This window comes from Cucumis sativus, chromosome 1, assembly GCF_000004075.3.
Source record: "Cucumis sativus cultivar 9930 chromosome 1, Cucumber_9930_V3, whole genome shotgun sequence".
NCBI lineage: Eukaryota > Viridiplantae > Streptophyta > Magnoliopsida > Cucurbitales > Cucurbitaceae > Cucumis > Cucumis sativus.
In genome coordinates, this window is record NC_026655.2 from 30,299,713 (window position 1) to 30,313,369 (window position 13,657).

General features: G+C 32.1%; 1 protein-coding gene across 1 annotated transcript; it reads left to right on the plus strand.

The window, feature by feature from the left end:
• The first annotated feature begins 3,030 nt into the window (after positions 1-3,030).
• Positions 3,031-7,095, plus strand: LOC101211593 (beta-glucosidase BoGH3B). The gene is made up of 10 exons (XM_011650253.2): positions 3,031-3,135; positions 3,685-3,909; positions 4,043-4,247; positions 4,354-4,444; positions 4,793-4,938; positions 5,099-5,342; positions 5,468-5,572; positions 5,656-5,838; positions 6,077-6,281; positions 6,394-7,095. The coding sequence occupies exons 2-10, from the start codon at positions 3,690-3,692 to the stop codon at positions 6,876-6,878; spliced, it is 1,884 nt and encodes a 627-aa protein (XP_011648555.1). The 5' UTR covers positions 3,031-3,135; positions 3,685-3,689; the 3' UTR covers positions 6,879-7,095.
• Positions 7,096-13,657: the final 6,562 nt, after the last annotated feature.

A 13,657-nucleotide genomic window follows, 5' to 3' on the forward strand; every position in this document is an offset into this window, starting at 1 on the left:
GAAAGATATCAATTTCTATCACCGATAGAAAATACCAATTTTCGTCACTGATAGAAAGATATCAATTTCCATCCCTGATAGAAAGTTATCAATTGTCTTCCTTGATAGAAAGATATCAATTGCCTTCGGAATTTACAAAAATATGTAGCATATTACAAAATCTGTCATTATACAACACCCATATGCATTACCTTCAGAATTTACAAAAATATATAGCATATGACCAAAACTATTGTTATACACTATCAACTACATTTACCTTTTCGCCGTTTCTAAATTTTGACTTTCTCTCCCTTCTTTTATTTTCTTCCACATTAGCATCCTGAAATTCATTAAATTTAGCTATAAACTAGCTACTGTGAAAAAAAACTTAGAAGACTATCACTGACTATCAGTGATAGAAAACTATCATTGACTATTAGTGATAGAAGACTATTAATAATATAGCATAACTACTCCATATTTGAATCTACGTGCAAAAACAGTTTGAATTTAATTTCTACTGAAAATGAGAGAATTTGTTAATAAAAAGAATGAAACCTTTTCTTCATCATCATCCTCCAACGATTGAGTTATCGAAGTTTCTTCTAAATCTTCACCTTCAATCTCCTACAATAACACAATTTGTTATCATTTTGATTGAGTTATTTCCACAGTTATCAAAATGAAGTATTTCAATAAAATGAATGAAACCTTTTCTTTTTCTGTTGCTATCTCATCATCTTCCAGCACTTGAGTTGCAGGAGTAGTTGCCAAACCAACCATTGCAATAATAGATTCTAACTCTTGTATTTCAAGTTATTGAGTTTGATTTTCATTTTTAATTTCAACCTATAAGAAAAAGAAATTTTATAGTTAGTCATCTAATAGTAACAATTTTAAAAAGTAAATATCATGTACCAAAGACTTACCGCGGATAAATAATTCTTCACATACTTTATCATGTTATCAACATTACTGTCATCTTTCAAAACTTATGGACTACAAGAAGGTGGGTTGTTTTTCTCCAAGATCAGTTCAAGTTCTTTTTCTTTTTCAGACTCTTGAGGAAGATTTTCTAATGAAACAATGCAACGCTTAATCATTTCCAACAAACTAATAATTTATTTCCGTCCTTTTCTAAATTCTTTTTGTTTCTCTTGAATTTTTTTGTTGTCCAATAATTCTCTTCTAACTTTCTTTTAACTCCTTGATGTCTTGCACAACTCTTTTCACAGTCACTTCATTTCTTCCACCTTCTTCGGTCAATTCATTTAGTTCTTCTTTTCTCTCCCTTCAATCTCCTTCTTCTCTATGTCAATAAAATATTGCATTATCTCTAAATTAGATTCTTCCTCTGTCATTTGAAGTGAAATTATAGAAAACTACGAGTAAAAACATAGAAAAACTATTCAACACCTTTGTGATAGCCAGTGACGATTGAGTTCTATCACTGCCTATCAGTGATAATTAGTGACGATGGATTTCTGTAACTACCTTTCAGTGATAACAAGTGACAGAGTTCTATCACTCCTTATCAAACAAGTAATTCAGATGAAAAAATTGGAAAATAAAAGAGGTTTGGTGGGTGAAAGTAACCAAATGACTCTTGATGAGAGGGTTTAGTTGAACAATGTGTTAGTGTTAAAACAACATTAAATTATATGATTGAAAACAATGACGATCATATAACTTGTTTTGTAATATGATTAAGAATGATGTTCCTATCTTCTATGTATGTAATGACCAAGTATATATATGGTTCAATGATATATGCAACTTGTGAAATATTAGTTTTTCAATGGAAAGATTGAGTCGATTCAATTGTTCAAATTAATATGTCTAGTTTAGCAACTTGTGTGATCTCAAAGGCTCTATAGTAGAGGACAATAGGGAGATCAATGGATGAATGATTGTCTTATAGCTTATACTAAGAAAGATTTATTTAAGTTAGATAATAAAATTATCATGGATCAAATTCAAAACATGAAAACTCGTAGAGGATAATAATTGTAATCCATATTGAATTAATTAATCTTTGAAGCTATTAACATTTTTATAATATTTTTTAGTGTGTTTATTAGTTAATCTAGTTATGTGTTGTTTGGGTTGTGTGTCATTGTTGGACTTCAAAACAAGTGCAATATGGACATTTCAAATTGTACACCTTTTCGTTTGAAAAAATAAAACCTTAATAGGAAAAATGACATATAAAAAATTAACTCAGTTGTGAATTTTTTAGAGTCAAGAAAAGCTTCATTTGACACGAAATAAGTGTAAATGTTAAATATTCTTGACGAATCATACATGTCGAGAATAAACAATTTTTGACAGGTAAAACATATAAACTTATCTCATATACTTGGACGTTTTTAAAGTGTTAAGTACATTATAAACTACTAAAAAAGATCTTATTCTTGATACTAGATTACATGAGTCATTTCAAAGCGTCGATTAAACAAATACTCGACTAAGAAAAAATGTCAAGTTTACTATTTTTGTTGTTACTGTCATTGTGATCATATATTGAGTGTATCAAAATAAGTATAATGTTGTAATCATTTGACTCAATTATGTTAGTGAATTATCTTTCCAGAGCACACTGTCCAATAGATATTCTATTACCGAATTGGGTTTCCCAACTATTTGGATGTCACTACTGTTTCTATTAAGTTATTTTCTATTATTATCTTCTGTTATCATCTCTCAACATGCATGCTAGCTAGGATATATTGTGCAACATATCTTAAGAGTGTGAAAGAACTCCTTTTTGAATTCTGAAATAGTTTATGAGGTCATGACGCAATTTGAGTATATAAAGCTACGATTTTAACCTAAAAAAACACTTCAATTACTGATTGATTTAATAGAATCAAATGCAAATTCACTTAAAACAAATTTTACTATAGAAGAAAAAGAATAGGGTCAGTCAGGTGTTTCCTCAAAATAGGCGTTGGAATATGCGGCAATAGCGCGATTGACTTAAAAGCGATCGTAATTTTGAGATAATAAGTATGGAATTCCAGTAAATCCAAATTTAGAAAGACAAAAGAATAGTAATGCTTGAACAACTTTCTTGTATAAATACGTAAGATATTATCTACCCATTAATAAGTTCTTCTCTACAACTCTGCAATTCTAAGAGCCTAGACGTCAGTACGTCGTTCTCAAATCTCACTTAAATTCTCTTTTTCTTCTCCAACCGTAATTTGTTTTCTTCCCATTTTCTACAGTATTGCTTTTACTTATTTATTTGTTGTGTTAGAATTGTTATTTTAATGAATGAAGTAAATCTAACTGAATCGTAGTTGACATGATATCCATTTTCAAAAATAATTTTTTTCGTTTTTCATTATTTATGTGAATTTCGACGTTGAGAAAACTTTCGAATAAATTTGAACCTTTCAGTGACTTTTCATTCGGTCCAAAAAATGAAGCAACCAAAAAAACCATATCTCATTTCTTCTTCAATGGCCAAAGATTGGTTATTTAGTTCCCTTTTCCATGCATTTCGTATTTTTATGACTGTTTTTCTTTATGGATCTATTTAAAGTATTTTCTTCATTAATTTTTGTGCGCACTCACATAAACAAGGACTTGAAAGATCTTTCGCCCATATTCAAGTTTTCTTTGTAAATTCAATTGTCTTTTTATTGCAAATTAAACTTACTTTTAATTTATTTTTTGGTCGGGGGTTTTGTTAAGGATGCATGATGGCCAAAGCTATAATTTTAATAGCACTTTTGCTCATTTGTTGCTTTGAAACTGGAGCAAAAGCTGAAAACTTCAAATATAAAGATCCAACGCAACGGTTAAATGTTCGAATCAAAGACCTGCTTGGTCGCATGACTCTCGAGGAAAAAATAGGTCAAATGGTGCAAATTGAAAGAGTTAATGCTTCAACTGAGGTTATGAAAAAGTATTTCATAGGTAAATGTCTAACTTTATCTTTAAATATTCTCTAATTTAATTCTCTTACAGTAATGTTTTGATTTTTAAATAATAAGATCTTACCTACTGTGCATCTTGCATCAAGAAACAGTTTTAATCTATATTTTTCTAGGGAGTGTATTGAGCGGTGGAGGTAGTGTTCCATCAAAACAAGCATCTGCTCAGGATTGGATCAATATGGTCAACGAAATTCAAAAAGGGGCTTTGTCAACTAGGCTTGGAATTCCAATGATATATGGAATTGATGCTGTACATGGTCACAACAATGTCTATAATGCCACAATCTTCCCTCATAATATTGGACTTGGAGCAACAAGGCAAGATGCTTTAAATTGTTTCTTTTCTAACTTACAAATTATAATTAAAACTCCATTAATAACACTGAAAATAAAACATGTCAGAGTTTTTCTTTTTATTATATAGGGATCCTCAACTTTTGAAGAGAATTGGAGTTGCCAGTGCACGTGAAATTAGAGCTACTGGAATTCCTTACGCTTTTGCACCTTGTGTAGCGGTAACACAACCAGTTCTCTATGTTAACTATGATAAATGAGTATCATCTCTCAAATGCCCAAGTTGTACATAGGGTGGTTGCATAAATGAGATTTAAAGAAAAAAAACTATATATAACACAAGGATGAAAGTCATTACACATAGAAAAACAGTTGAGTAAATTTGAAATTCGGTAAAATATTACAAGTTGACTAATCCATATTTAGTATATTTGAAAATATTTTAAAGTTGGGGTATATTTCAAAGATTATTTCTGTATTGTACCATTACTATCGTTTGACTTTAAGATGTATAGAATGAGTTATTTATTATGTGATATGATGTATTATTGTGTTTGGTTTTTAATTAGGTTTGTAGAGATCCACGATGGGGTCGATGCTACGAAAGTTATGGTGAAGACCCTAAAATCGTGCAAGAGATGACTGAAATTATACCCGGTTTACAAGGAGAGATCCCACCTAATTCTCGCAAGGGTGTTCCTTATGTCGCTGGAAAGTTAGTAATCAAACCATTTAACCATTTTATATATTTTCTCTTCCATTCAACTTAGATGCTAAACACGTTTTGAAAATATTTATAAAACATAATAAAATTTCAAATTACATTAATAAAAACATAGAATCTTACTCTATTTTATTTTGATTATTTCAAATAGAGAAAATGTGGTAGCTTGTGCAAAACACTATGTGGGCGACGGTGGAACAACTAAAGGCATCGACGAGAACAACACAGTAATAGATAGGCATGGCTTACTTAGCATCCACATGCCAGGTTACTATCACTCAATCATTAAGGGAGTTGCAACCATAATGGTTTCTTATTCAAGTTGGAATGGTGAGAAGATGCATGCTAACAAAAATCTTGTTACTGACTTTCTTAAGAACACTCTTCATTTTCAGGTAATTTTCCTACAACTTCATCGTTACATTTCGAGCAGGGTGTCACTTAATTTATTACTTCAATATTCAATCAATTTGAAAAGATTTTACCAATAGTGGCTTGAATATTTTGATTTTTGTTTTAGGGTTTCGTCATCTCAGATTGGGAGGCTATTGATAGGATTACGGATCCACCGCATGCTAATTATACATATTCTATTTTAGCAAGTATTACTGCTGGTCTTGACATGGTTAGTATATATTATACGTTGAATGTTTCAAAAGTATATTGCAATTATAATAAGAACATTGCTAATCTAATCTTTTGCTTCAGATAATGATACCATACAACTACCCTGAATTCATCGATGGCCTTACCAATTTGGTGAAAAGCAATTATATTCCTATTAGTCGAATTGATGATGCAGTGAAGAGAATACTACGAGTCAAATTCGTTATGGGTTTATTTGAGAATCCAATAGCTGACCTAAGCTTGGTTAATGAACTTGGTAAACAGGTAATACCTAAAATGCAATTTCATTTTAAAGTCAAATTATTTTAAACGTTAAAAGTTCTTGAAAATATTTAAAAATATAGAAAACATTCAAAATCTATGGATGATAGATTGTATAAACTTTCACCGGATCCTATTAGTGGAATTAATAGATATCAAAAGAAGTCTATCAATACCTATATATCTTTGAGAGACTTTAAATCTTTAATGTCTATGTCTTTAATTTCCTCACAATATGCAGGAGCATAGAGAACTAGCTAGAGAAGCAGTAAGAAAATCACTAGTGTTACTAAAGAATGGAAAATCAGCTGATAAACCATTGCTTCCCCTCGAAAAGAAGACACAAAAAATACTTGTTGCTGGTAGCCATGCAAATAACCTTGGATATCAATGTGGTGGTTGGACTATTGAATGGCAAGGACTTAGTGGCAACAACCTTACTAGTGGTATGAAGAATAATTAATACTATATTTTCTTGTAAATTAGTATATTTCGTTATAGATTATAATTTAAATTATTTTGAACGTTATTATGATCTATCAACCCATTTGCTTTTAGGTACAACTGTGCTTGATGCTATAAAAGATACCGTTGATCCTACAACCGAAGTTATATTCAATGAGAATCCAGATAAAAAGTCTCTCCAATCGGACACATTTTCTTATGCCATTGTTGTAGTGGGAGAACATCCATATGCAGAACTCAATGGCGATAGCTTGAATTTGACAATCCCCGATCCTGGTCCAAACACCATCACAAATGTTTGTGGAGTTATAAAATGTGCAGTTGTAATAATCTCAGGGCGACCGGTGGTAATCCAACCTTACGTTGATTCAATAGACGCACTTGTTGCTGCTTGGCTTCCAGGAACTGAAGGCAAAGGCATTACTGATGTATTATTCGGTGACTATGGTTTTACTGGCAAGCTTTCACAAACGTGGTTCAAGACTGTTGATCAATTGCCAATGAACTTTGGAAATCCAAACTATGATCCTCTTTTCCCATTTGGGCATGGTCTTACTACGCAACCCATCAAAAGCTAGTTAGTTGAACCTTTTTTCTATTTTCACGATTTTGAACCGATTTAGTTTTTTTAATATCTTACAGTTTTATAAATATTCATAGCATTTTACTCATTTGATCAACGATAAAGAGAGTATTATTTTTTTTCTGCGTGAAGTATGTTATGGTATTAGAGTAGAGAACCTTTTTCACTCCGATTCTCTAACTTTCTCTTGTTGAATATTAATTAAATTTGTTGTAAGTAGAATAATCGTTATAGATGAATTAATGAGAGAGTTGAGAAAGTTAATATGAGTTAACTAAGTATATTAAATTGATGGGAGTTGGTAAAATGTTGTATTTGGGAGTTTACTACGTTAAATAAAGTAAATATTGATTTACAAATGTTTTTATTGTGAGACCTATAGCTTTAGATTACCATGGCAATCCTATAAATATGATTGATAAGTTGTATTGAAAGGCAACCAAGTGAATACACACAAAGAAAGTTAATGGAAGAGTTTTCCAAAAAAGTCTTCTTTATTTTTTCACTCAAACAATCTATTCGGCCATTATTTAGTTTGGGGTGTTAATCACACATTTCCAACAAAATGGTATCAAAGCTTGAGTTAGGAGTTGAAAAAGTTGTTTTTGCAAACGGCAAACAACAATTTAATTCTCTTCCAAGTACCTTGACTTAGGAAAAAAAAATTATATAGCAGTTGGTGTATTCAAATAAAAGCTTTACTTGGTTCACAAGATGTGTGAGACATTAACGAGGAACCAGAAAGTGATGCGGCTAATTGAGTCAAGCTTAATGAGGAACTTAGCAAAATATATGAAAGATAAAGACCACAAGGCTCTCATCATCCTTTATCAAGCTATTGATGACCCAAATTTTGAGAAGAGATTTCTAGAGCAACTACTGCACGTTAAGCATGACAAATTTTGGAGAATACATATAAAGAGTAAAGCGAGACAAGAAAAGGTTCACCTCCAAAAATTGAGAGGTAATTATGAATCTGATAGGACTAAAAATTAACTAGTTATTATATACTAAACTCTCAATATAGTATTACTTATTCATTAAAACTTTCATTCGGTATGAAACTATGTTCTAGATAAGTCAAGGAGTCCAACACAATGAGAATCGCTTAATTCAAAGAGAAAACAAGCAAAAATGGGCCAGTAGTATCTATCAAAAGCATGCAGTGCCACGACACCCATTTCAGCACCGCAGAGCCCTACCTTTCAGACGCACGCGAAATTTTGACTCAGTTTTCATGCAATTACGTAATTCCTCCAATTGGAGGCCTTCTAGTGGTCCATTTTCGACGAGTTTGGTATCGTTTTTCTCATTAAAACACCATGAATCCAAAATTGGACTCTAAATCACAAGATTTACAATTAAAATTACCCAAAAATAATGCCTTTACATGATCATATAAAAAATAAAATTGTAAATTTGTGGCCAAATTTTACACAAAATATCCAATTGCAAACCAAATTCATAATTCAAAAATCCCATCTTTCCAATATAAATTTGAAATTTTCCAATTAAAATTTGAAATGACTCTGATACCAATTAAAGGGATAAAAGCCCTAGGCAACAAAAAATTTTACAGAACCATTCTTCAATTTAATTTGGAAATCCCAAAATACCAATACATTGTCAAAATAATACATAAACGAATTTTCTTATTATAACTTAAAGGGCAAACATACTTTTAAATTAAAAGATACAGATAATGTAAAACTTACATATTTTGACAGCTCTAAATTAAAAAAAATCCAAATTGAGACACCACCTGTCAGAGTCCTTCCTATCCTCTAGGATGAGCTTGGTTTGTGGGAACCAATTGGCTTGATTAAGAACAAACTGTTTATGGTCCTACCAATAAATAGAAACCCCTCTCGAGCCATAGAGAGGTTATGACCCTTTGTTCAAGTCCTTGAGACATCATTTAAGGAAACACTCATCTACTTACCCTAAAGTAGGGAATGAGTAAATTCCATCTTGTAGGATTATGTTCCCAACTCTCCACTCGGTCTTGTCCCCAAAATGATAACCATATTGTGCTGGCAATTTGGCCACTCTTACCTGTACGAATCAAAGGACAAACTCTCGCGAAAAGGACTTCATAATACACTTAATGCAAACTCATTGCATAGGATACCCTCACTCGCATGTCACCTACACGAATGCGTTATATCATTGTGTTTGTATCAAATACAAAGTGAGCCATATCCATAGTGTTACTAGGATAAGGTACCCAACCTTATCCCTATACTATAAATCCTTTAAGCTAATCTTGAATATTGATCATTGTATGTCTCTACATACTGTTTAAGAATCATCAAACAACTTAGGATGTTAGTTTATTGGATTTGGGTTATTAAGACAAAACTAATAATATAATCAATAACATTTATTGACATTATAATAATAACACTTTATTAATAACGGTCAATGGATTATATTTACAATCTATGAGTTTTAGGACATAAATCCCAACATGTGTAACTTGCATGTGGCTTCAGCAATCTGTTACCCACTCCTATCAAGTGTAAATCGTTTCTAATTTTTAAATCTTGTAAGTCCAATTGAGCATTAGCAGTGTGCTTGGTTTTTCATTCAATATTCAGCAATGTACCAACTGAGTTGTTACAAACTTTCTTTTTAATATGAATTACATCAAGTTTATGACGTAATAGTAATCTCGACCAGTGAGAAAGTCCAAATAAAATGCTTCTCTTAGTTCAAATAAGAGCTCACTTTCTTTTCTTATCTTTTAATGCATGATGTTTACTCAGAACTGGAAACTCTAACTGATCTAGTTGTTCAATTATTTGATGCTCATTCATTACCATTGGAGGCGTCATACGCTCTATCTTTTCCCACGTGTAATCTACTTTTCCACCAAACATGGTTCTTTGGAAGATAGTGTCGATGTCCTATAAAAGATATTTTCTCTCTTATTAGTTGCATTTAAATATTTTGTCAAACGAAATTTGTCACTTTGGATTATGTCACCTATATTCAAGGAATATGGGTATATCTTTTTAATAAAACAATATATGGAAGATTTTCTCATATATATAGATTATATATATGTGTGTTTTTCGGTACTTTTACGTGTGTGTGTGAAGACGATGAATCTCAGCTTCATTAAGACGAAGTATCTACTACACATCTATTTTTTTTGTGGAAGGTATGATACTGCCTTTCTGAGATAGAAACTTACTATGAAGACCTTTGACATATAAGTGAAATATGAGTGAAGAGCACTTAATTGAGGAGTCAATCCATTGATTCAAGGGAAGCCTGAACCTGTCTTTGAAGAGATTCATCGCTACCGTTAGCGGAAGCCTGACTTTATATCTTTAAGTTGTGGAGATAACATAATAATTGTAACTTTGATATTTGAGTTATAAACTTATGAATCTCAATAATATTTCTTATCTGAGCAAAGAAGCTTCCCAGATGTATATCATATTTGTCGAACTGGGTTACCAAAGTCTTTTGTTTTATTTGTTGATTGTTTCTTTAGCTTGTTCTATAGTTAATAACTTTAGATTTAATGAAAGGATATTTTAATCATATTACTTTTTCAATTGGTATCACAGTGGGTTCTGTATTAATAGAGATAGCCAGAGAAGGAAAAGACTCCTGTATTACAGCAAAAGACGCCTGGAAGGCTCTTAAGGTGGCCTTCGAGGGTACTTCTAAAGTGAAGATCTCTCGTCTTTTATTATTAACCTCTAAGTTTGAATCGTTGAGAATGATGGAAGAAGAAACTATATCTGAATACAATTCAAGGGTTCTGGAAATTGCTAATGATTCGTTCAATTTTGATGAAGGAATTCCAGAGTCTAGACTTGTTAGAAAAGTGTTGCGGTTATTACCCCGAAGATTTGACATGAAAGTAACAGCTATGGAAGAGGCACAAGACATTACTACATTGTGTCTCTTAATGAATTATTCGCGTCGCTTCGCACTTTTGAAATTGTCATATCTAATAGAGATGAGGGTAAAGGGAAAGGTATTGCTTTCTAATCTATTCATGAAGATGATTTTGTTGAAAAATTTAAATCATCAAATGATCAGATAAATGAGTCTATTGATATGTTGACCAGATAGTTCTTGAATGTTATTAGAAAATTAAAAAATCCAAATAACTATGGAAAAAATAGTCGTGAACAGAATAAGTTTAGAAGAAGAGTCTCTGATCGTCCGATTAACAGAGACAACAAATTCTTCAAATGTAGGGAGTGTGGAGGTCATGGGCACTATCAGGCTGAGTGTCCAACGTATCTGAGAAGACAAAAGAAATGTTTTCGTGCCACTTTATCAGATGAAAAAGAAGAAAAAGAAGAGTATACAAATGCATTTATCAGTTCTATCTCGAAAGATGATTCTATATTTGATAATGAAGAGCTAGATGATGAGCTAAATGAGAATATATCTTATCATAAATTACAACAGAAGTGGAAAGAAGATTCATTTGTTTGCACCATTCAGAAAGAAAAGATTCAGGAATTAGTGGGAGAGAGTGAAAGATTGTTGACGATCATATCATCTTTGAAGCAAAAGTTGAAATAGGGTGTTTAGATCTGTAACCTGGAATAGGGTGTTTAGATCAAATCTTGTCTTCAGGAAAAACTGATACACCTAAACAAGGACTGGGTTATAATGCTAGGATTATGTCAGCTAAACAAACAAATAAAACTATATTTGTTCCTACACAAGAAAAGATTGAAGGAGGAAATTCAAGTACTCTTGCATGGGAAAAAGTCTCAAATGAGTCAAAGATTTTGATATGTCATTTTTTGTGAAAAACGGAGTCATATTAGACCTTTTTGTTACAAGCTGAGAAATCAGAATATCTATAATCAGAAAATAACTGGCAAATCAAGATTAATTTATCCTAGTCGAACGATAAAAAGAATGAAGAAAGTATGGAGAATAAACCAGACTTCTAAGCAGAGTAATATAGCATTTACTTCAATACATATGACAGGTAATCGGTCTTATTTTTCCAACTTAATCGAATGTTCCTCAAGATATGTGACTTTTGGTGATGGAGGTAAAGGACGAATCTTAGTAAAAGGAGATATTATTGGGAGACATCTTCTTGTACTTAATGATGTAAGATATGTTGAAGGCCTTACTGCTTATCTTATTAGCATAAGTCAATTATGTGATCAAGGGTATGCGGTAAATTTTTGTAAAGAAAATTGCATCATAACTAATAAAGGTAATGTTGAGTTATAAGAGGTATATGCGAACCTGATAATTGCTATCATTTGAGTTCAAACTGAACTGAGACATGTCATCTAATGAAGAAAGAACGGACATAATAGTGGCATAAGAAACTTGGACATGTGAGTCTAGAAACAATTAGCAAAGCCCTGAAACATGATGCTATATTGGGATTACCAAGTCCGGATGTAAATGTCTCATAAACCTGTCAGTGAATGTTATACATTTAGGGTTCTTGAACTTCTCGACATGGACTTATGGGTCCAATGCAAATTGAAAGTTTGGGTCGAAAGAAGTATATGTCTTTATGTATGTAGTTACTCACACTTCACTTGGGTAAGATTCCTCATAAATAAATCATAAACTCCTAAGATATGTATTTTTTTATGCAAAAACCTACAACGGGAGCAAGGTAGGAATATCTAGAGAATTCGAAGTGATCACGAAAAAGAATTTGAGAATGAAGAGTTTGACGCCTTTTGTGAAACTGAAGGCATTCGACATGAGTACTTAGTCCCTCTCACCCCACAACAAAATGAGGTGGTAGAAAGAAAGAATTGTACACTTCAAGAAATGGCTAGAGTTATGCTTCATGCCAAGAATGTCTCATTACAATTTTGGGTTGAGGCCATGCACACAGCCTGTCATATTCACAATAGGGTGACAATCCAGACTGGCACGTTTGAGACACTATATGAACTATGGAAATGTAAGAAACCTAATGTTAAATACTTTCATATTTTTGGAAGTGGGTGTTATATTCTTGCAGATCGATAATATCACCGAAAATTGGATATCAAGTTCGATAAAGGAATTTTCTTAGGCTACTCTCCAAATAGTCATGCATTTAGAGTTTTTAACATTAGAACTCAGTCTGTAATGGAAACTGTGACTATTGTTGTCAACGATGATGAAAGATTGTCTCATAGAGATCATGATGATGATGATGATGATGTAAGAACACAAAGTGTAGATCAAGGTGTTAACAGACTACCAAAGGATGTTGTTACAGTGCCAACTAATCCTAAAGCTAATGATATGGGTAACAACTTTGAGTCTGACCCAAGTACTACCAATGTTGAAACTGAAAATGTTACACCTACTAAACACTTTGCCCCATCCACACGTGGTAAAGAATCATCCAACGACTTGTGTTATTGGTGATCTTCATAGCTGAATCACCACAAAAAAAAAATGATCGCATAGATTATGTCAAGCTAATTGCAAATATTTGTTATACGTCTTCCATAGAACCTATTTCCATTACAGAAAATATTCTTAGCATATTTTTCTTGTGAGATAAAAATTCCAGTCTGACCTTGCTTGATCTGTAACCTGAGAAAGAAAGATAATTCGCCTACCATGCTCATTTTGAACTATGATTGCATAATATGAACCAAGCTACTCATGTTATCATTAGGGAATCCACTAAAGATTATATCATCAACATAAGTTTGAGCCACAATAATATCTTTATCTTTCCGATGAATAAATAACGTTTTATCCGTTCTTCCACGTACATATCCCTGTTGACCTAAGAAAATAGTTAAACGTTCA